A 25,211-nucleotide genomic window follows, 5' to 3' on the forward strand; every position below is an offset into this window, starting at 1 on the left:
TAAGCCAGGTTTTGATGGTAAATTTATTTAAACATTTGAACGAATTTAGAAATGATGGTTCTTAGACTGTTGTCACCTGTTTTGTTTGTTTTTTAATTTTTCAGGACATGGATGTGATAGGATTTCTGATCAAATGTTTAGAACTTAGATTTCCAGCTGTAGTAGGTAAGGCGGGCATGTTTGATTACATGTTTCCTTATTTGGGTATAACACTCTGTATGAAAGAGATTTTAGATTCTGTAATACATTGGAGCATTGGACCTCGACCATTGTCCAAAATAGAAAACAAAATTAAGTATTATTGATCTCTTCCTAACTGCATAGTGTGGAGTCACTGAGCCCAGCAATCAGTGATGCCAACGCCATGCCTTTGATGTACAATTGGGCTATTTGGCAATCATTTGCCGCTACTCAAAAAACCATGCGCTACTTGCCTAAAATTGGGTTACTTTGCTGGAGTCAGGTCGCGGCAGCTGTTTGATATATTTTCCTTTCAATTTAGCCGATTTATAAAGGTTTTGAATCTTTGAAGCTCCCAGTTGCAATTACAAAGGGTTTTGTCCGTAACTTCCCATTAAGTACCGGTCAAGTCAAGTGCTTTTCCGCCCAATTGGGTGATTTGGGTTCTAAATTTGAGTAAATCCGTCCAATAATCCAGTATTGGGTTCTTCTTTTTAAGTTAAAAAATTGACCTACTTGAGACTCCTTTACCGCGGCCTGGCGAACCAATGTGCCGGCCTTAGTGCTGAAAAGTTTTGGCAACACTGCCATCAATTGAAAATGATATCTTAAAAAAAAGGTTACTCCAAACCGTATTACAACCGCGGGAGTAACATGCATGGGCGCTAGTAGTAAATTCCAATTTTCTATGCTTTACCTCACTTGTTCGGCTCAAAATGAAAAGGGGACATATTTGACTAAAAGCTAACATTTTATGGAAAATAAATACTAATCTATTTTTATAGAAATGTTATAATATGGCTTTAAGGTTGAATATGGTACATATTTTATTTGTGTCTCACCCTTGATCATTTTAAAGTTGCTGGTATTGAACATTGTCTCAACAAAAACAACGCACATGTATAGACTCACACAGGAAAACTACTGGCCATGCCCTTTCAAACCATTGGACCTAAAGACCTAAATATAAAAATTCAACTTCCTCTCACATTTAAAACCACCGGTAGTGTTACTATTTCATGACGCACAAGATAAGGATGTTGGTTATTTTTGGTTGAATTGTAAATCATACCATATCAAATCATATTATATCACATTTTATCTTATCGCATGAAATTTTTTATCAATAGTAACTTTTTAATTAATTATGCGATAGTCCAGTACACTTTACAGTACTGCAGTTTTTCTTGATTTTTTGTCAATCTTGAGCTTACTTTTTATGTTTGTTATATTACAGGAATGCTGTATGTGTACAACATGCCATGGTATCTAAATGGTAAGTTACAATTGATGTAAGATTCAATCATGTTACACAGTGGTTCATCAGAAATGAACAACTGTGCACCCTTGTGTCCACATATTTTGTATTGCAAGAGCAGTTGTAGCTGGCCGAGTGGTGTAAAATATGGCTATGCAGACGTGTCAAATGCAGAGTAGTTAATTTCTGATGTAACATTATTGAATTCTTTTCAACAACGAAAACAAATTAATGATCGTCAAATTCACATGATTATATCCTGAGGAATGTCAGCTAGTCATTGCCACTCCACATCACAAGAAGATTTTATTAGTTATTAGGTGAAGCGGAGGATGGTGCAGGAAATTATCGTGCTTGCGAAGTGTCATACTGGGTGAAGCCGAAGGCTGAACCCAGTATGACACTGAGCGCACGATAATTTCCGTACTATACCGACGCTGAACCTAATAACTTAATTTATCATACCACTAAGTCATTCTAAATTTGGAAATAATTACGTTTTTAAACATTTTAATTGCTGCTAAATAGGAAAACTTTGCAAAAAATAGATGACTGTTCGCGATTACAGATTGCGTGCATTTTACGCTACCGGTTTACGTGAAGTCGCCTTTATACGCGTACCTCGCCGTACATCGCAGATCGGGCTTATGAAAGGCACGCTCTTACTGACTAGATATAAAGCGTAAAATACGCACTCACTGACTAGATACGAAAATATATCAGGTTAGCGGTGTTCTTTGATATTTCCCTTAGTGGTATGATAAATAATGATTGTTCTGTTGATATCAGCAATACAACTGCAGAATAAAATAGCAATGTTTAGCTGCTTCCAAAATATTAAATTCAATATAAGCACATGTATGTATACCTACCTATAAAAGTTCCAGGCATGACAAATTGTACGCATACAAGTAACATGCGTTCGTGTATATGCTATTGTAAAAGCATGGATAACGGTTAGCTCCTGTAGAAAGGTATAGGAAGAGCTGTTGAATGTATGGTTATGAATATAGGTCATTATCCAGAGATATATTACACTTCCTACAATGCATTTTAGCTTTTTGTGCTTGTAGGCTATGCAGTTCAATGTGGGTCGTCAGTAACAAAAAGTAACTCAATGAACAGAGCAAATCCTAATCTGGCAAATAATATACTTCATTGTTTAATGACCCCTGCTTAGCCAGTCTGTACTTGAAAAAGGCATGTTTTTCAGGAAGTCTTTTAGGAGTGTAATTTGAATACATGAGTTGTAACATTTTGCAAAGGATTCTGGGAAGGGTAAGATATCTTCTTTGGGTTATTATTAAAAATGTTCACACTTCTGAATTTTATTATAAATAGAGAGGGTGGCCCACACCGACATCGCCTGGCTAATAATTATTTGGTGCAGCAGAGACACTAAAATGAATACACGGGATCGATACATGTGAATTGCTATGCACGATTTTGATATCAGACGAAAATCTTCGGATACTGGGTTAGAAAATGATGAATATCTCCCGCAAATGATTTTTTCTCAAGAAACCAGATGTGGTCTCATACACTTGAAAATATGTGTTGAACAGATATGATAGTCGTTAGCGTGCGCTTTGAAAATTGGCTGTGCGCTTTGAACTCAAAATCTGACCAAAACTCTAATGTTATATTGCGTTGGTCCTGTATGGACTACAGCAGCGCAGCAGGCTATAGCTGCACTCACTACTCAGTGGAGGCAGTATAACCATTGACCGCAATGTCGTATACAAGCTTACTCACACAGCGAGAAATCAATTACCCCGGTTATTGTCAGTAGCCTTAGTCAGGTCACTTCGCTAATTATGCATCTCATAAGGTCCGAATAAAATGGCCATGGGTGGCTGTGGATTCAACCTACCATGGCAATTTCTACCATGAAAATATCGGGGCGATGTCACTGTGTGGCCTATCTGCTGTGTCCTATCAGGACATCAGTCAATATGAGACATTTTAATTTAAAAATATTAAATGCGAGGATCCAGAGGATACATGCCTGAGAAAATAAATAATAATTAAAGAAATGGAGCTCAGTTTTTGGTCAAATTGGCCATGAGACATTGGCCGTGAGACATTTACGAGAGAATAAAATCATTACATGTTCAATTCGCCGGCAGATCCGCCATGAGCTGTTGTGGCGTGTGGTAGTGAGCTGAACGACATGTAATCATCAGTGCACGCTGGCTCAAATCAGAACGGTTCTGATTTTTTTCTCTCCTTTATTATAATGCCAGTTTGTAATTATAAGAGTTCCATTTCTTTAACTTCTGAATTTTATCACATACATGAGCTTTTGACTTAGTCACTAAACTTATGGTCATACAACCCCAAACAAAGAGTTATTTTTTGTGCCATGAAATTTTTTTCAGCAATCTGGAAAATCATAGAAAAGCTATTATCAGAAGAATCGAAAGCACACATCAAGTTTCTATTTGGAGATGATGTGCAGCAATACGTCAGCAAAGACCACCTACCACCTCATATGGGAGGAACAGTAAGTAGGGATGGGACCAGGGTGTTAGCTAGCCACCCATCAACCCATCATTTTGGATGGGCAGTTTACTCCTAGGACAGACAAAACAAAATCTCTGTGACATATGCTAAATTCTATAAATAATGCTTGAATTAGTTTTGTGATGTTAAAACAAGATCAGACTAATCAATCAAGGCTATTATCACTGGCGGGGCCTAGTAGTAATATGCTCTTGTGGAAAAATTGAGTTAGCTTGAAATTCCCCTGGACAAGGAACTCACTGCTAATTGTCTTGTTGTAACCCGTACGAAACTCTGGGAGCTGATCCTGCTGATTTGTGGATTGTCTAGTATGTGCACTCTTGTAGCAGCAAAGTCCCTGATTTGTTGTTAAATGGTTTATGGCATGATGTGGGGCCGTAGTGGGACCGTAGTCAGCGACAACCTGTAAAGTGTGCTGTGGCTCAAACTCAATCAACCCCCAGAAGGGTTGAAGTCTGGTTTATGTTTTCATGGTCAAATTTTAACAGGTAGTTATGGTGAAAATGATGGGTCAAATCCTAGCTAAGACCCTGGGACCTAACGCTTTCTTAACTACAATCCCGGAAAAAATGTGTTCGAACACCTACTCTTAATTTCCATGTTCTTCTTACTATAGTGCGCACGCTTATATGAGTCACTGGAAACTAAGAATTATAATAGTGTTGTCGCATAATGTTCATCTTATGCGAACCCCTCCCTTTCCCCACCAAACAATGTTGGGAGAAGATACGGTGGAGATGAGCATATTGGGCATGCCAACATTGTACGGGGGTAGAAGGGGGGACCATTTCCAATTATTTCAAACAATTATTTCTAAGATAGTAGCTGTCCACATATAACTTATGTAAGCACTTTCTTGATTTTGTAAATAGATAATTGTGTTGAAGTCTTTTTAATGTCTGAAGGTTCAAATATGTTAACCAAAGTTGAACAGCCCCCCCCCACATTGGTATTTTGTAAGCTTGTACTTGCTGTAAATCATAACTCTTTCTTAAAATGCACTTACAGATTAATTTCATAGTACTATTTACCACCATAATATACTGTTAACATGAGCGCCGCCATGTTAGGTTGAACCTGGAAATGAGCTGGAAGCAATTTCACCCCAAAATTTAAACTTTTTTCACTGAAAATATGCTTGTATAAACATCCCCATTTGAAAATTGCTCACCCCAGAGCATTTATTACAGACAATACTGTATGTATTCTTGTCCATAATTATCTTGATAGGATACCTACCAGTGGGTGTGGCCACCACCGGACAATGAAGACTCTGTGGAAGAGATTAGTATATTACAGAACACAATGGATGAAACCTTTGAGCAAGCCAGCGATAACCTGTCCTCCCCAGCACCATCAGACTCCCCGCCTGACTCGCCACCAGGTGGCTCTGGGGATATAGTAAATGGAACGGAGGCAGTTACCAATGGGGATGTCAGGATCCCACCAAAGAACCAAGTAGTCAAGAAGGTGGGTTACTGTTTCAGATTTCTAAAGAGTAGTTTATTATAGGAACCAAGAGGACAAAGTCTCTTGCAAGGAACAAATCTTAAGTTTGATGATGTCCTATAAAGGAAAGTCCTTTCATTAGAGGTGGTCAAAAGTCAGATTACCGTAAAAACTTGATAGTTAGCATATGTGCTTACTATCGAGCGCTTTTGAAAACATGAAATTGTACCAAAGTCTGGCGCTTTAGCAACTGAGCAAATGGGGTTGAGACACACATTTGCAGGTTTACTTGTTCGTATACAACTACGTGTATCAACGATTTTCTCAAAACCCTTCCCACTTTTGCTAACTATCGAGTTTTTACGGTATGTTTGTAAAAACTAGTTAACGTATCTGTCAAAGCTGATCTGTCAGGTTGGAATTTTCAACATATCACACACTGACATTGTGTGTCAGGGAGGATCCACTTTTGTTTATAGGGCATTATCAAACTATTAGTGTGTACCCTCCCTAACACTTACACTGCATTTGAGGTTGAAAATGAAGGACCTGTGAGTATTTTCTTGATATTTTTGCTCATGTGATTTCTGTTATTTATATATATTTCATTACCAATTATTCAAGATGCACTTGATGTAAAGATATGCTTGTATCACTGGCTCACCCAAATGTAAAATCATACTTACCGTATTTCGTCAAATAGTCGCCCCCCCCTCAAATAAACGTTCCCCAACCACTTTTTTCAACCAAGATGTTTCAAAAATGCCGATATTTCCATGCTATCTTGTGTAGTAAGCTTACCAAGTTGCTCACATGGTCGATAATAGCGTCGCTTTTTGGCGAAAATCTGGATTGGAAACCCGGAAGTGAACCAGAAGTCAGTGTTTCTAGTTCATAGTTCGTCATTTTAGCGTGAGTTTTAAGTTTACCTAATGATTTTAACGGAAATTATCGTTCTAAAATTGACCTTGAATAAATGCCCCCCCCCCCCCTTGGGAAAATGTAACGCCCCGGGGGCGTTTATTTGACGAAATACGGTATCTCATATATGTACACAATAATTAGGCTTAAATAAACAAGTGTGTCTCAAAGCATGTGCGAATGTTTGTTTCGCTGTGCGCATTTGTCTCAGAAAAATTGGCCAATTAAGTTATTTTCCCTATTTTTTTGTTACAATGATATTGGCAGAAATATGTTTTAAAACCATTTGTTGGAACAATTGGGTTATTAACACTTAAAAGCAGTGAAAATATTTCATTATGTATAATAAGAAGTTATTTAAGCTTATTTTGACTGAGTTTGAGGTTGAGAATTAAGGAAGGAAAATATAGGGGAAAAACACATTCCACATTGAATTTTAAAATCTTTGCACGCTTTGAGGCATACCGTATTGTTTGTAATAAACGCCCCGGTGGCGTTGCATTTTTCCAAAAGGGTCAGTGAAAAAACTTTAAAAATTGGGTTAAATTTTCCGATGGTGCTCCTGTAGAAAGGAGGGATTTACGGCTATACTAATATAGTATTATGGCAACGCCCATGGAAAATATCATTTTCGTGGTAAATACATCAAGCAAGTGAAATTCTACCATAATTAGGCAATGGAATGGATGGAAGTGCGAGTCATAATAGGTTTTGTCCATGCAATTTAGCGATCGTCCCTGACAAGACTGACTGACTGATGCCAGTTTTAAGCTTACTCGCACGATATAGCATGGAAATGTTTGCATTTTTGTTAATTTTTCACAGAAAAATTGGAGGGGGGCGATTTATTACAAACAATACGGTACATTTGTTTTTGATTTATCACACCACGCAGACCTTGTTCTTTGGTTTCTGGTTTTTTTTTCTGATCTCTGAGACTGTATGTTTTTTCTTCTTTAACAGGAAGGAGATGTTGGCACAGCGAAATAAGAGCGTCTAGCCAAATTTCAAAACCGGTTGTGCAAACCGATCGCTTGCCCTTTGACATGCGTAAATGAAAAAGGACAGTGTTGTAATGACCCACTGCCAAGCATGAGCTTGCAAGATTTTTAAAATTTGTCTTAAATATCATGATGCAAAATAAACGCTTTTAATTATTGAAATTTCTGAAATAAAACAGACTTTAGGTGTGAAGATTGAGAGCAGCTCATTAAAGCCATATTATAACATTTGTTGAGGAGAATGCCCTCAAAAATTTTTTAATTCTGGGTTTTACACGATTGTAATGTACTCTAGTCAATAAATAAAATCAAGACTTAAGGTGCTGTAGTTTTGTCAAAATCCGAGATTTTGAATAAAACGATGGAACCGGCGTTTTATTATTACAATGGAAATATTAGTCGAACACGTATGCACAGTACGTACACGGTGTGCGGGATACACATACATACACACACACCCCCACACCGAGGATCGCACCGTGACATACAACCATGGGAGTAACATGCATGGGCGCTAGTAGTAAATTCCAATTTTCTATGCTTTACCTCACTTGTTCGGCTCAAAATTAAAAGTGGACATATCTGACAGTAAAAGCTAACATTTTATGGAAAATAAATACTAATCTATTTTTACAGAAATGTTATAATATGGCTTTAAGATAAAAAGTGGGCACATAGGGATGTTGCGGATTGCATTGTAGTTTGCTGAAAAATGGCATCGGGAAATAAAAATTTTTATTCTAAAAAATAGTTCCTTGAAACAGAATGATTTACTCATGTTGTAAGCCCATACCCAACTGTAGGCAAACTATATTTGTATGATAATAAGGAAAGACCTCAAAAAATATATTGTTTCACTTGAAAAAGTCGCAATAATTTAAAAAATGGTATTGAGCAAATCAGTGAACTCGCAGAATGCAATATTTTATAGTGCATATTTTTGCATCTCGTTTGTTGCTCTGCGATCTCGTTGAGAAAAGTTACAAGCTTCTCAATAGTAAAGGGTTGGATTTCAAAAGTTACAGTACTATAAAAGTATAAAGCCAATAAACTCACTATAAATTCATAACAGAAACATTTTCTTCACTCAGCGATAACCGTTATTGAACCTGCTTATTTCAATCTCATGCTACTCTTGTTTTTGTGGATTCATTCTTACTATCAGTCATTGTCAAATGCAGTTTAGTTTATCTTTCAAAACTTAGTGAGTCCTCCATCACTGCTATAATGCGATGTCGCATGCTTCTGATGAGGTGTCTTATTTCTTCTTGGTCAATGCTATTCCACTTTCTCAAAAGGATGCAGCACAAACCCTCTAGGGTTGTCACCGGTGTGTCCAGGATCTGTTCCTGCGGGGGTCTCAGAGGGGCTTTCAGAGTTATGCGGGGGGGGCTTATTGGCTAAAATCGCCAAAAAACGGCTGATTTTTAACAAAGTGCGGGGGGCTCAGCAGCCAAAGCCCCCCCCCCCCCCCGGACATGCCACTGGTTGTGTTTGGCTTAGCCATCTTCCATAGGTTCTCTATTGGGTTCAAGTCTGCTTATCATTGATTAATCGACCATGCAACAAACATAATGGTTTAAATTTGAATGAAAATGGCGCACACAATAAAGCATGTACCGCATTGGATACTCATCCAGTAATCTAGACAGAATCCTTACAGAGACTTCTGCAACTTTTGAAATTTAACCCTTTACCATTGAAATGCTTGTAATTTTTTTTTAAACAAAATCACAGAGCAACAAACGAGGTGTCAAAATTCATGGTATGAAATGCTGGATTCAGTGAGTTTATTAATTTGCTCAATACTCTTTTGGTTTGTGGTGACTTTTTCAAGTGAAACAAAACTTTTTTAGCAGTGTATATCCATTGTTTGTCCATTGGTACATACAAGTGTTCATTCTAATTTTCATAAAACAATGTATGTTGGGGTGCCCTCTGTTTATTACTTTATTTGCACCCAAGAAAGATTCTGTAACAATATTGCACCAAACTTGCACAGTCCTGAAACTGTCCTCCAAATTTGTCATGGTTTCTTGTGATTAACAAATGTTGTCAATTTCACCAAGCATTAATTTAATGTGTTTGGGTAATTTTGTCTAATTCTCTGCTATAAAACACTCGGAGGTAGAAATTATAATCAGACAAACAAAAAACTGTTTACTGATCAAGCAGTCAGAACAACAGACATGCATTCTTCTGACTGTGTGTCTCCATTTTATTTGGTCAGGACACTGTTCTGTTAAGAATCCATGCTAATTGCCAGGTTTATGCTGGTACCAAATTGAGTTGAAGCTTCTTGATGCAAATTTTACAGGTTAGGGGTACTACACCCCTCGATAAATTTGTGTCTATTTTTGCATTTTCTCAAAAACTAATAACACAGTGGTAACAAAAGTTATGTATATTATAGGGGCAAGGAATCCAATTACTACACTGGAATTTCAGTGACCCAAGACAAGCGGTTTGTTATTTATGATCAGAAATAAGGTACCGCTAGGATGTACCTTGTTTTCTATCATATAAACTGAACCACTTGTCTTGAGTCACTGAAATTTCAGTGTAGTAATTGGATTCCTTGCCCCAATAATATACACAACTTTTGTTACCAGTGTGTAATTATTTTTTGAGAAAAATGCAAAAATAGTCACAAATTTACCACAGGGGTGTAGTACCCCCTTAAGATTAAAAAACATCCCATGTGTAACAATGGAACTCAGTCATAATGTATGTATTTCATATACTCCTATATCAAAGCAGCCAATCAGTAAAGCAGTTAGAAAAGTATGCAGAGTGCATTGATTGAATATAATGTGCACTCCATGTACTACGTGCAGCTTTCGCACACGTTCGCGTCGCGTAGGATTGATTCATTTTTCGGGCGGGTTGATGCAGTTATATTTGGTTCTATTTTCCAACATTTTTAGTGATAATTTTGTTATAAAAACAGCAAAATTCAGGTGGTTTTTCCTACTCGTGTATGAAATAGGTTAATTAATGCATATTACTTGTTGGGAGAGAAATAAGACAAAACTAGAGCGGTTCTCGGCTTTCGCGGTTCTCGGCATTCGCGGTTCTCGGTAGTGTGGGTTGGTCCGTATGTGACGTTTCTGTTCAGAACCTTGTGTGACCCTTCCCCCCCCAGAAAAAAATCATCCGCCACCACTGCTTATAACAAGGGCCTTGTAAATGCAACTGGTGAGACAGAGCCTCGAATGACGTTTGTGTTTTCAGTCTGATTTCAGTTCCCTAACAGGTACAAAGTTTACGCATTATCATTAGGCCTACCAAGTATTGTATGTCCTATAATCTCTTATGTATGACATGGATCTTTACCATGATTGTGCAAGCCAAAAAAATATCATTTCAATACCCCAAACATGCGTTAAAAAAAGACCATGTTTTACACATGCAACCTCAAGTTTAGACATATAATTTAATTTTCCCTAAACCCTCATGCACGGGAAAAATCATGCCGCCACCATTGGTTATGACAAGGGCCTTTTAGGGTGCACACCAGTAAATAACCCCCACTGACTTTCTGTACAGACAGGGCCGGAAAACAACTCAGTTCTTCAAAACTTCCCTTTCTGCAAGCAGAAGGTCAGATGACGACATCCATTGTAAAAATTAATATATGGATTTCAGGATTTTTTTCCAGAAATATTGTAAAAAGTTCAACCTATAACCCATACAGCTAACGCCACCTCACAAACAGCTTGGTGTTTCTGAAATGTAACACATTTTGAAAGTCGTCATAAAAAGTCGGATCCTGCTAAATTTACACAGACAATCTAATTTACAGGCCTAAATGATGATTAAATATGAATCAGGGCCTAATAGTTGCCTTTTAAGCCTTTTCTAATGTATTACATTAAGTCATATTGCACATTTCCTCGTTTCAAATACTGTTTTTTTCCCTTCCAGGGTGTAGCTAGACTTCTCCGTACTCCACTTGCCAATTGTGCTTGTGGCTATTGCATTTAAGCTTAAAACTCTGATTATTATTTGTGCACAATTGATAGATTTTCACATCTAATCTTTTCAGTCACCGTCCGCCCTCTGTTTGTTAGCTTCCCAAGTGGACTACTGACTTTGGATTGCGGATAACTTTTTAACACGGGATTCTATGGAGAGTTAGGCCAATTTCTGGCCTAACTAAAATTGGTCATGATGTAATGCATCTTTAAATGAATCTGGCTTGTGATTGGTCCCCCAGATATCGTTATTGATTGAACAAATTCATCAGGATCGGTAGAGTAAACTAGTAAACCAGAGGTCGTAGTATCTGATCCAAGAAAATGCACTTACTGTGTACGTTTCAACAACCACTGTTGTCTTTGTCAACACTTGATGAGGAGTGACTGCAATCTACTGACAACCAACGCTAGAGGGATATGTAAAATCAGGCGGTTTTGGCGATTTTAGCCATTAAGCCCCCCCCACCGCATAAATCTGAAAGCCCCTCTGAGCCCCCCCTCCTGGAGACGCTTATTGCAAAATCAATGGAGAGAAACTATACTACCTTGTTTCTTAATAAAATGTAACGGGTACATCAGGCAACTATGAGAGCCAAAAAGGCCTCAAATTGAGCAAAGAAAGACATTAATTTTCACGTGCATTTCAACCAAGACGCTTCATTAGTGGTGTTCGCCCTTAATGTCATATTATCATGACCGTTTTATTTTGTTTTATGTTAAGGGCTGGGGTATGAACGTTTGGACAGTATTTATTGCGGGACATTAGAGCACATCAGACATATCGAATTGCATTCTGAATACTAAGAATGTCCTGATATCAAATAATTTTGATTTTTTGAAATTCGCAATGTAATACACATTTTATGACAAATCATTAAAAATTGATATTTTTGATATATAACAGTCCTCGAAGTAAATTTTATAAATTTAATGATACATTCTTTAAGTATATGTAGCTGGGAGGAAAGGCCGACGATCAATTGAAAATTTTGACCTTTCGTATTGAAGATATGGATTCCCCCCCCCCCCAAAAAAAATAGGTCTTTTTGGGAAATAAAATCCATATCTTCAATATGAAAGGTCAAAATTTTCAATTGATCGTCGGCTTTTCCTCCCAGCTACATACACTTTAAGAATATGTCATTAGATTTATAAAATTTACTCGAGGACTGTTATATATCAAAAATTTGAAAAATATCAAATTTTAATAATTTGTCATAAAATTTGCATTATATCGTGAATTTCAAAAAATGAAAATTATTTGATATGAGAAAGACATTCTTCGTATTCAGAATGCAATTCGATATGTCTGATGTGCTCTCATTTCCCACAAAAATACTGTCGAAACGCTCAAAACGCTCATTCCAGATCCCTTTAAGTATATGTCATATTACATGTTTCACATTTGTACGATTTTAAATAATTCTTTATCATGTTTATAGGACATGCTCTGTTATATTTTTATATCCTCTTTTCATTCTTGAAAAGATAGATCATGCTTTTATTTCACCCATTGGGTATTTCTTTATTAATTTGTGTTTATATGGCGATTTCAAGTGGGATAATAACTCCTGGATAGCGTAAGCATAATGTTGATAGATTTAAATATCATTATAAATAGGCACTTAATAATAATGATATTGAAATAAATTGATAAATAGATAAATTAATAGATAAATAAATAAAAGATATATAAGCCTAGATAAATAATAAATAAATGATAAACTAGGAGTAAATTGCAAACATTAAATATCTCAGAGCAAATGAGCATTTAATAAGTTTTTTGCGACAAATATTTTGCCCCTTCTTATACGTTTTATCATTATTTTATCTTTTACTAATTTTTTTGGGGACATGCTCGCTTATTTATTTTTTATGTGTTCCTCTTATCATTTGTGAAGTATTTCTTTATTTTTGTTTTAGTACAAGTGATCACTGAGTATGTTTAACTGTGGAAATATCGGTAGATAAGGTGTTTTTATTTCACCCTTGAGTATTATTTATAAGTGTATCAACATACATTTCACATGTCATGATTTTTCATTGTTTTATTTTAAAGCAATTCTTTATTGGGGTGCATGCTCTCATATATTAGGTGGTTTTTTTTCATGTTCCTCTTGTCATTCTTGATAGATGGCTGTTTATTTATGTCGCGTGTTAAGTATTTTTTTTAATTTTAAAGCAATTCTTTATTGGGGTGCATGCTCTCATATATTAGGTGGTTTTTTTTTCATGTTCCTCTTGTCATTCTTGATAGATGGCTGTTTATTTATGTCGCGTGTTAAGTATTTTTTTAATTTTTGGTCGTTGTGTATAATTATCATCACATGCTGTACGCTGTTTATTTATTTCGCCCTCATTTTCTTTACTTTTGTTTTTAGATCTTTAGTTCTTTATTTTTGTTTCTGTGAATATCATGCGAAAAGTAGGCCTTCTGCACATTATGATTTTTCCTTGCTTTATTTAACTCTTTACTGGGGTGCATGCTCGCTGCTGGTTTTTTTCATGTTCCTCTTATCATTATTGACAAGATAGCACCTACTGTACGCTGTTTATTTATTTCGCCCTAAATTATTTCTTTACTTTTGTTTTTAGATTTTGAAGTTGATATCATGATATCACACGCTATGTTTTATACCAACCGCATTGTCTGGTTAAAGACAGTTCTTGTTTTAAATCCTGAATACAATGTCAACATTCAGTTCGTTCACCTCACAATGCGGTGCGATGTTATAGGCCTAGGTCAATAGGATGAGTTTTGAAGATTTCTTCGCGACAATTTCCTGTCCTATAGACACCAATTGATGGTTAAGAAAATTATTGCATGACTTCTCAACATTGGCTTACGCGACTTCTGGTAGTTTTTTATCTCATAGAAACCAACGGTTGATAAAAAAAAATTTCAATGATTTGACCAGCGGTTTGCCCTCATTTGTTTGGCAACCGTGGTCTGTTTCGTAAGAAAATAATTATCATAGACCATGTAGACAGAACGGACAATAGTCATAGGCGCTCTCCTCCATTTTGAGAAATATACTTTTACACACACACTACATTTATAATTAAAATGATCAGCCTGAAAGTTTTACCTTTTAGTGGGTTAAGCCAAATCTAAGTGGATGAAATATAAATCAACACTTCTGGCACTGATTGGTTTCCGTAGTTGTTATATGGAATACTGAGCTGTCTGTAGCTACAAAATTGTCTGCAAATCGGCTTTTGCCGGGCCTCTTTTCGGCGATTTTCTCATTAAATTAGGGTCCCGTTCAAATAAAAAATAAACTGGTGTCTAGATGTAATCACAGTTAACACACCAGGAAAATTATAGAATATACAACAACCTAGTTACACCTGTAGACTGCGAACAAACATGCACCTGGCCAGACCTGGCCGTAAAACAAAGTGTTCTCCCTACGGATACCCTTAAGGGTCACACAATAATGCACTTGCGCTGATATTGATACATCTAATGCACTCCCCCTTCAGGGCTTGTGCATCCGACACATCAACATTAACGTGTGTGCATTATTTTGTCTAATTTCTCTCCCAACAAGTAATATGCGTTCATTTACCTATAAGTTGTGGGTTTTTTTAATCACAAGAATTCTTTCAGGGATTGAAACTTCCTATAAATATGCATTTTTTTGCGTTCCTGTAAGTAAATTTACTTGTCAATTAATATGGTACTTAACATTTTCTAAAGGCCCATTTATATTTCAACGTTTTGTGTCTATTAAAGCTGCTTGGACAAAACGTAAAGAACAAAGCGTTGTGACAAATACAGAGAGAATTGCACTGCAGCATTACTGCCACTGAGAGAAAACAGAAAGCAATGCACCAAGCATAGGTATCCATTTGAGCAGAATGTTGTAGCAATTCAAAGTGATGATTGGAAAACACACTAACAGCATTAATTTAACCCAACAGGAAATGTGTGTAAAATGTTGCACTTTATTACATGCCTTAAAGAGGCAGTCCTGCCAGAGCAGTTCTTCTGGGGTGAACCAAACCTGCCTGGTTATCAAATTAATCAGTGACAAGGTTATCTGTGGATTAGACAGGTGCTAATTGATATCATTTCATCAATTAGCACCTTCAAATTCAGAGCTAACCTTGTTTCTGATTACTTTGATAACCAGGCAGGTTTGGTTCACCCCAGAAGAACTGCTCTGATGGGGCTTGTTCTTTAAGTTCTTTCTTCCCCCTACATTGGTCATAACCCTTGACGTTGTTGTCTATCACTCATTTCACATGCACAGGTCACATTTTCTCCTGATACAGAGGACAATGAGAACAGAGACCATTCCATGCTTTCAACATCATCAACACTTTCAAGATTAAAACAAGTATGTCGAAAAAAGAATATGTAAATAGATATTTAGGTCTGAAATTCTACAGGCCCTTGATAATATTATAGGCCGCACATGAAGGATTAGCATATCTTATGACTATTCATTTCAGGCTCTAAGATCCGTATGCCAAAACACAAGTTAGACCAGGTCTAACTTTTGAGGTTAGACTTAAGGAGGGATCCCGTTAATCTTTTCTTTTCCTCCTTTACTCCTAGTAAAGTCCAAAATTTAAACTGCAGCTATTTAATATTTAAGCTATGTGTATTTGCCCTTAACAGTATCTACAATATTATAGAATAAGGTATGTAAATACCAAAAAGTTCCTTTTCTGTAGAACTAATCTTCATAGTTATAGCAGGTCTAAAGTTAGACCTGGTCTAACTTGTTTTGTGCATACAGACCTTAGGCCCGAAAATCCATGGGACACTGAGAGCTGTTTTATATTTAACACAAATTGTTGCACTCTTAAACAAAATATGGTTTCATCAAGCCTAATAATACAGTAATATTAGCAAGCTATTAATATGGTTATACATTGTATTTTATACTAGAGTTCTCATATCAAATCCAGGTACTCACAATTAATAGAGACGTTTAGCAACTGGCTGGTTGCTTCTTGACCGAGCTGTATCCAGTACTAGCACTTGCTGTCTTAGCTATAATAGTGTCGCCAGTTGATTTTCCTTGGATAAGCTGATTGTTTGCATGACTGAGATAATAAGCTGCTCCCCATCAGTGTTCATAGCTTGCTTGTTGTGCCTCCTGATCCAAATGGACTCGCTTATCCATCTTGGGAACTTATCATGAGTACTAGATACAGCTCAGCCAAAAAGAATCAATCAGTTGGTAATGTTGTAAAATGTCACTAGGTTAAATACCACTAATTATGTATTACATGGGTTTCAATGGGAAAATGGCCAATTTCGGGTAGAATTTTCTCATATTCAGAACTCTTACAGTTAAATGCCACTAAAATCAGGTGAAACTATATGATTTAGATGCCAAATGATCAAAAACTCAACATAGGTTGACCTGAGACTTTTCTTGTTTAACGCACTGAACCGTAAACACCTTAAAATGGCAGTGCGCCCTCGAAGCTGAAAGTTACAATATGGTAGGGCGAATATTTACTCAAAACCGAAGCTGTGCGTATGAATTTTAGTACTATTACAACAAAAATGTCATTTAATGAGAGAAAATATACCATTTTGAAGCATCAAACCCTAAAAAGTACTTTTTTTGCTATATAACTTGATCAATTTCAGCGATTTTAATGCAGTCTTTTTAGATGCCATGCAAACAAATAGTTACTCTTCGTATTTCTGTGTATCGCCCAGGCCTATTAGTGGTATATAACCACTAATCATTGTAAATAGTTGGATTTGATATGAGAACTCTAGTAATTACTTTAATCTAGACAATCCTGGTGAATCTCTTCAATAATATGGTTATGTTTCTCTTATCCCATGCCCTTAAATATCACATAATGTGACACTATCAAGGGAAATGAGTCGGATGTCGCTAATATTGATTTTGAGATATTAGCGAAGAAAGTGTTAAAATTCTTTTGTTTTATATTGTTTTCAGCGATTGATGATGTAACTTTGCAAAGAAAAGTCGTATCAACATGGGGTTTTCAGTTTCAGAAAGCTCTAAATGTCCTTTTTAGAAACATATGTCAAACTCATTTTCGACCAGGGTCGACATGTGACTCATTCTCATTCTCCTTGATCATGTCACATATGGGGTGGATTTCACTAATATTTGTTTGTGATGCTTATTGTGGACACATTGTAAGTTGTGGTTTCACAAAATAAACAGGAACTCATTGCAAATTTGTGACAAGGACACGCTACTTGTAATTTTATGGTGAGTTTCTTAAAATAAAAATAGAAATCTTTGTGAAATCCATCTGTGGCCATATATGTATTATTTAGAGAATAAAGGTTTTGTTTTTAGCCGCTGGAGTACATCTATCGTCTCATATAACACGGGCGACATCGTTATTTTGAGTAAAACAATGAGGTGAACCCGAGTTGCTTTATGCCAAAAATAATGATGTCGCATGTTATATGAGGCAATAGATGCACGGCAGCGGCTAAAAACAATACCTTTATGCTCATTCTTAAACACTTCAATTCAAATAAATATATTAATCATAAGTATACCAAATTTTAATCAAATTAATTCCTACATTTTACAAGGAATTACCTAGGGCTTAGAATCGATCAGTTCCTTTGTTGCAATGCACCTCTCAGTTTCGTGCGCAGAACATTGAAAGTGGGGGCCAGGTTGTTCAGTTCCCCCGAATGGAGTCTGATTTAGGTGTGTAAGGTGCGATTTTAGCGTTTCCCCCCGAATGACCACCAAAAGTGGGGGCACGTGCCCCCCTGCTCCCCCTTTGCGCACGCCACTGGCACCTCTGATTGATTCAAATAGCGTGTGTAATATCGTGCTATATCACACAGGTAAGAACCAATAAGATTGCAAGAACATTCTTAAGTGTTTAAGAAGGTAGTAGGCAGTATTACACATATTTTTTGGAGTATAAATGATCTGAACTGTGTTCCTCATGTCCTGCCTGCTGATATAAAGCTTATTTATCTACTCCTGCTCACAATCACAATGATTAAAGTCTTTGTCAAACATACTACAGCTATTATAAAGTGTCATAATATGTGACATGATCAAGGGGAATGAGTCACATGTCGGCCCTGGTCGAAAATGAGTTTTACACATGTTTCTAAAGAGGACATTTAGGGCTTTCAGAAACTGAAAACCCCATGTTGATACTGAATTTCTTTTGTGAATTCGTCAATTTATCAATCGCTGAAAACAATATAAAACAAAAGAATTTTAACACTTTCTTTGCCAATATCTCAAAATCAATATTAGCGACATCCGACTCATTTCCCTTGATCGTGTCACATATTTATATTTCATCCTTTATAGTAGGTATGTGTACCAGGAAGGTACTTGATTCAAAACTTGGTACAGGTTTGCCGCCAGTGGGTAATAAATCAACCCATATTTATAGTAGCATATGCCATTCTTTTAAAATTAACCCATAAAATATGACCCATTCCTATAAAAGTCCACACGTCCATAAATGTAATCATAATTAAGTTGATTTTTGTTATTTACCAACAGAGAAAATCAGCCAAGAAATCCAAAATCAAAGATGTAGCCAGAGGACCACTACTGACAATAAGGTATTGTAGCACAAGGATACTGGGATGTATTGATATTTTAGGATTAGGTAGTGAACCATAACATTGTGTTAATCTAATGGTGGGGTATACACCGTAGAAGTGACATAGTTAATCGGATTAACTACCATAGCAATAGATGAATACAATTTTGACTATACCGCCCTACACTACATCGTTCACGCGGTACCAATGCATTGAACCATACATGTCAAAGAAAGGCTGATCACTCGCACCTGTAAGAGAAGTATCTTTGAAAAGAGCGGTATTGTATTCAATCTATGTTTGCTGACATACACAGGTGATTAGTACAATCTGCTTGTAGTGCAGGGCGGTCTATTCAAAAATTGTATTCATCTATTGCTATGGTAGTTAGTCCGATTATGACGTCACTTCTACGGCGTATAGTATGAGAATCACATGGAACTTATGGGAGAAGGGATATGCAAATGGTAATTCAGAGGTTGTCTTCCATCAAACAATGACCTGTTCATTCAATTTGGTAGATGATTATGTGCTCTCAAGCCATAGGGGAAAGATACACGGAGAGTGTAGAGATTAAAGGTACCTCTGGTTTCTGGTGCATGATGTTCAGTCCATGGTAGGACCACTTGCTGCGACATTGACTAAATGGGAAACATTTGAATTTAATTGTGGTCTGTCTTGTCTCATTGGTGAATTTTGCAGTGGCAGGTTTGAATTCTGCACATATACACACGTAGGAGGGTGACTTGTCCATATGCTGGCAATGTAACCGCATAAGTGCACTAATTCGAATCTGCCCCAGCGTAATCAAACATGGCGTTACTCTCAATTTGAGATGAGACACACTATGGTGGTAAAGCTTATTGATATTCAAATATACAACAAGAAAAAAGTACAGTTGATTAAAATATTTACTCTGTTTATTTGTTTGGTTTTAGTAAATTCAATTTGTAAAAAACAGCTTACGTCCTGGAATGTGAAATACACAGGGTTCCCGCAGTCCGTGAAAATCCTTGAATTTGAAAACACCTTTTCAAGGCCTTGAAAGTTCTGGAAATTTGCACAAGGTCCTTAAAAGTCCTTGAAAATATCTGTCTCTTTTATAGACCTGGTGAGCAGCTGACATTTAATCCAGCACCTGTGCGTGATGAAGATCCTTCCACTGTTGATCCATCTTTAGTCCTCAGTCTTACCAATACAACAGATAAGAAAATAGCATATAAGGTATGTCTTTAAAATACTATGTCAGGATTATGTGATGTCATTAACATTCAGCATGAGTGTAGAGGTGGGAAATTACCCCTAAATGAGAATAAATGATGAAACCTGGCTATCCAATTGCAGCTGCACCAAGAACAGTGGGTATCAATTTGCACAAAATTGCATTCAAGAATTGAAATTTGAAATTGGTCCGCTGTTGACAGGGAAAAACAGTTGTGTTTGATAGGCAAGAATGAAGAATACTAATTTATATCCAATGTATAAGATTGCTTTACATCCTCAGTTAGATATAATCTGTCTTATCTCAAGTGTAGAGTAACACCGTGTTGGATCTCGCAGTGGTAGATTTGAATCATGTGCACTAACCTAACCCTGTGGGGCGTTTACACACGCCTTTGTCCATATATGCTAGCAACGCAACAGCATAAGCACACCAATTCGAATCTGCCACTGCAAAATCCAACATGGCGTTACTCTCAACTTGAGATGAGACACACTATAGTAGGAATACATAGTCTGCATTTTGGGGCAGTTATACAGGGTGAGTAAAAAAAAGTGCAATAGAGCAAAGAATCGATATTTATGTAAGAACCAAGTTGAACTTTCCCAATATTGAAAGTTTCTATAAATGCCACACTCAATAGTCACCTTCTGTGCGAAAATTAAGTGACTCGCTTCTACCGTTTCATTTTTATGAGTCCTTTTGATGCGATTACCCAATTTCATTATTTGTCCACGAGGTACCATGTATTTTGAATGGGAGCACACAATGCACGATAAATGCACCAGCTCTGAAACTGACTTTAACTTAAAGGAAATCTGTACCATAAACTAATCAATGGCTAATATAGTTATATACCCCTAAATTAAACATACCAGACGGTCTATATGAATTTGAATATTCCTAACAAAGAAAAAGCACTTTTAATCCTTCGTTTCTGCGATTCATGGAAGCCACCATGATAGCTCCTTTCTGCCGCAAGCGGTCAGTGTAACCTTTCACACAGACCCGCGGCGAGCGTGTGTTGCTATGGCATTCGCAACCCCCACAGCTTAATTTTGGTTTTTAGTGCTGTTTTTACTTTTCGTTCTCAAAAGACATTGTTGATCATAAATATTACTTAAAATACATTTTTTATGTTCTTCTGTAGTTTTATGGGTAAAATTGTCGCGTTTTCTTTTGAGCGAATGTTGAATCTGAACTTTGGTAGTATTCGCCGTGTCACCAAAGTTCACGAGGGACGAGGCTCGTGGTAACGGATTTCGCTGGTTTCAAAATCGGGGTACCGTGACAGCGTAATAAAATGCATCAGGTATCAATATGGCGCCACCATGGATTACAAAGCGATCGCTGATTGTCGTAAGGAATTAAGAATTTCTCCTTTATTTGGACGTATATAAGCTTGGGACTTTTACTGTTTGTCGTTTTTATTATTACTGCAACTATATAGCCATTGATTAGTTTATGGTACAGATTTCCTTTAAATAAGGTTGATTTTTGCGGTTTTTTTTTTTTTTTTCTGTTCAAACAAACTTTCTAACATTACTTTAAGTCCTTCATACCTCACTCGACTCCAACTCCAGTTTTTTTAAATCCCAATATGTCCAACTTACTGGATGTTTTGTAATTCACTCCACTCCAATTTGCACGCATTTCATTTCGGCATTTGAAAAACCCGCCTACAAATTTATATGGTTTTGATAGAGAATAAACATCTTTAAAATAAATGGAAAATTAAAATAACAACAAATAATGTTTCTTCTCCTTAAACAAGACCAAGGGCAATAACACTTTGGGTGCTCCATTTTATTTCAATGCCAATGAGGTTAAGAAACTGGCAGTTGTTCCAAATCTACCTTACACAGAGTGGGCTGACATTCAAATTTTAGGTGTCTCTTGGACAAACATTAAAATTGGGTATCGCTATAAAATGTGTCATAAAAACAAAACGGTAAATGCTAATTCCTTGATTTTTTCACACAAGATCACAAATGGATATGTTATTTATAAAAATGTTTAAAAACGTAAAAGGTTCAACCCGGTTCTTAAATAAAAATTGATTCTTTTTTCTATTGCACTTTTTTTTTACTCACCCTGTATAAGGGGCATTCATGCAACTGTGAAAAGTGATATTTCCATTCATTATATGTCCACTATCTGTGTATGAACAGGTTTATGCCTATACATGTAACTAAAATCTGCTGCTGTATAATTACCTGCAATAATCTTATATCATTTAATTTTTTCCATCTGAACTGAAAAATTCAATTTATAGGTGAAAACTACCACACCAGATAGATATAGAGTGCGACCCAGTGCAGGACCTATCAATCCAGGAGCTTCTATCAATATTACTATCACATTACTATCAGGTAAGGCTCTTGTATGATTACCACACCAGTATTATAGAGTGTGACCCAGTGCAGGGCCTATCAATCCAGGAGCTTCTATCAATATTACTATCACATTACTATCAGGTAAGGCTCTTGTATGATTACCACACCAGTATTATAGAGTGCAACCCAGTGCAGGACCTATCAATCCAGGAGCTTCTATCAATATTACTATCACATTACTATCAGGTAAGGCTCTTGTATGATTACCACACCAGTATTATAGAGTGCGACCCAGTGCAGGACCTATCAATCCAGGAGCTTCTATCAATATTACTATCACATTACTATCAGGTAAGGCTCTTGTATGATTACCACACCAGTATTATAGAGTGCGACCCAGTGCAGGACCTATCAATCCAGGAGCTTCTATCAATATTACTATCACATTACTATCAGGTAAGGCTCTTGTATGATTACCACACCGGTATTATAGAGTGCGACCCAGTGCAGGACCTATCAATCCAGGAGCTTCTATCAATATTACTATTACATTACTATCAGGTAAGGCTCTTGTATGATTACCACACCAGTATTATAGAGTGCGACCCAGTGCAGGACCTATCAATCCAGGAGCTTCTATCAATATTACTATCACATTACTATCAGGTAAGGCTCTTGTATGATTACCACACTAGTATTATAGAGTTCGACCCAGTGCAGGACCTATCAATCCAGGAGCGTCTATCAATATTACTATCACATTACTATCAGGTAAGGCTCTTGTATGATTACCACACTAGTATTATAGAGTGCGACCCAGTGCAGGACCTATCAATCCAGGAGCTTCTATCAATATTACTATCACATTACTATCAGGTAAGGCTCTTGTATGATTACCACACTAGTATTATAGAGTGCGACCCAGTGCAGGACCTATCAATCCAGGAGCGTCTATCAATATTACTATCACATTACTATCAGGTAAGGCTCTTGTATGATTACCACACTAGTATTATAGAGTGCGACCCAGTGCAGGACCTATCAATCCAGGAGCTTCTATCAATATTACTATCACATTACTATCAGGTAAGGCTCTTGTATGATTACCACACTAGTATTATAGAGTGTGACCCAGTGCAGGACCTATCAATCCAGGAGCTTCTATCAATATTACTATCACATTACTATCAGGTAAGGCTCTTGTATGATTACCACACTAGTATTATAGAGTGCGACCCAGTGCAGGACCTATCAATCCAGGAGCTTCTATCAATATTACTATCACATTACTATCAGGTAAGGCTCTTGTATGATTACCACACCAGTATTATAGAGTGCGACCCAGTGCAGGACCTATCAATCCAGGAGATTCTATCAATATTACTATCACATTACTATCAGGTAAGGCTCTTGTATGATTACCACACCAGTATTATAGAGTGCGACCCAGTGCAGGACCTATCAATCCAGGAGCTTCTATCAATATTACTATCACATTACTATCAGGTAAGGCTCTTATATGATTACCACACTAGTATTATAGAGTGCGACCCAGTGCAGGACCTATCAATCCAGGAGCTTCTATCAATATTACTATCACATTACTATCAGGTAAGGCTCTTGTATGATTACCACACCAGTATTATAGAGTGCGACCCAGTGCAGGACCTATCAATCCAGGAGCTTCTATCAATATTACTATCACATTACTATCAGGTAAGGCTCTTGTATGATTACCACACCAGTATTATAGAGTGCGACCCAGTGCAGGACCTATCAATCCAGGAGCTTCTATCAATATTACTATCACATTACTATCAGGTAAGGCTCTTGTATGATTACCACACCAGTATTATAGAGTGCGACCCAGTGCAGGACCTATCAATCCAGGAGCTTCTATCAATATTACTATCACATTACTATCAGGTAAGGCTCTTGTATGATTACCACACCAGTATTATAGAGTGCGACCCAGTGCAGGACCTATCAATCCAGGAGCTTCTATCAATATTACTATCACATTACTATCAGGTAAGGCTCTTGTATGATTACCACACCAGTATTATAGAGTGTGACCCAGTGCAGGACCTATCAATCCAGGAGCTTCTATCAATATTACTATCACATTACTATCAGGTAAGGCTCTTGTATGATTACCACACCAGTATTATAGAGTGCGACCCAGTGCAGGACCTATCAATCCAGGAGCTTCTATCAATATTACTATTACATTACTATCAGGTAAGGCTCTTGTATGATTACCACACCAGTATTATAGAGTGCGACCCAGTGCAGGACCTATCAATCCAGGAGCTTCTATCAATATTACTATCACATTACTATCAGGTAAGGCTCTTGTATGATTACCACACTAGTATTATAGAGTGCGACCCAGTGCAGGACCTATCAATCCAGGAGCTTCTATCAATATTACTATCACATTACTATCAGGTAAGGCTCTTGTATGATTACCACACTAGTATTATAGAGTGCGACCCAGTGCAGGACCTATCAATCCAGGAGCTTCTATCAATATTACTATTACATTACTATCAGGTAAGGCTCTTGTATGATTACCACACCAGTATTATAGAGTGCGACCCAGTGCAGGACCTATCAATCCAGGAGCTTCTATCAATATTACTATCACATTACTATCAGGTAAGGCTCTTGTATGATTACCACACCAGTATTATAGAGTGCGACCCAGTGCAGGACCTATCAATCCAGGAGCTTCTATCAATATTACTATTACATTACTATCAGGTAAGGCTCTTGTATGATTACCACAC

The 25,211-nt window shown here is 37.0% G+C and overlaps 1 protein-coding gene across 1 annotated transcript in view; it reads left to right on the top strand.

Moving 5' to 3' along the window:
• Positions 1 to 25,211, top strand: part of LOC140160738 (motile sperm domain-containing protein 2-like) — a 47,079-nt gene that overhangs the window by 13,665 nt on the left and 8,203 nt on the right. Inside the window, exons 6-13 of the mRNA XM_072184037.1 lie at positions 105 to 165; positions 1,418 to 1,456; positions 3,820 to 3,944; positions 5,195 to 5,434; positions 15,575 to 15,661; positions 18,818 to 18,879; positions 19,968 to 20,085; positions 22,359 to 22,455. Coding sequence (XP_072040138.1) covers positions 105 to 165; positions 1,418 to 1,456; positions 3,820 to 3,944; positions 5,195 to 5,434; positions 15,575 to 15,661; positions 18,818 to 18,879; positions 19,968 to 20,085; positions 22,359 to 22,455 — 829 coding nt within the window. The remainder of the gene's footprint in view (positions 1 to 104; positions 166 to 1,417; positions 1,457 to 3,819; positions 3,945 to 5,194; positions 5,435 to 15,574; positions 15,662 to 18,817; positions 18,880 to 19,967; positions 20,086 to 22,358; positions 22,456 to 25,211) is intronic.

The sequence above is a fragment of the Amphiura filiformis genome, chromosome 9 (genome assembly GCF_039555335.1).
Source record: "Amphiura filiformis chromosome 9, Afil_fr2py, whole genome shotgun sequence".
NCBI lineage: Eukaryota > Metazoa > Echinodermata > Ophiuroidea > Amphilepidida > Amphiuridae > Amphiura > Amphiura filiformis.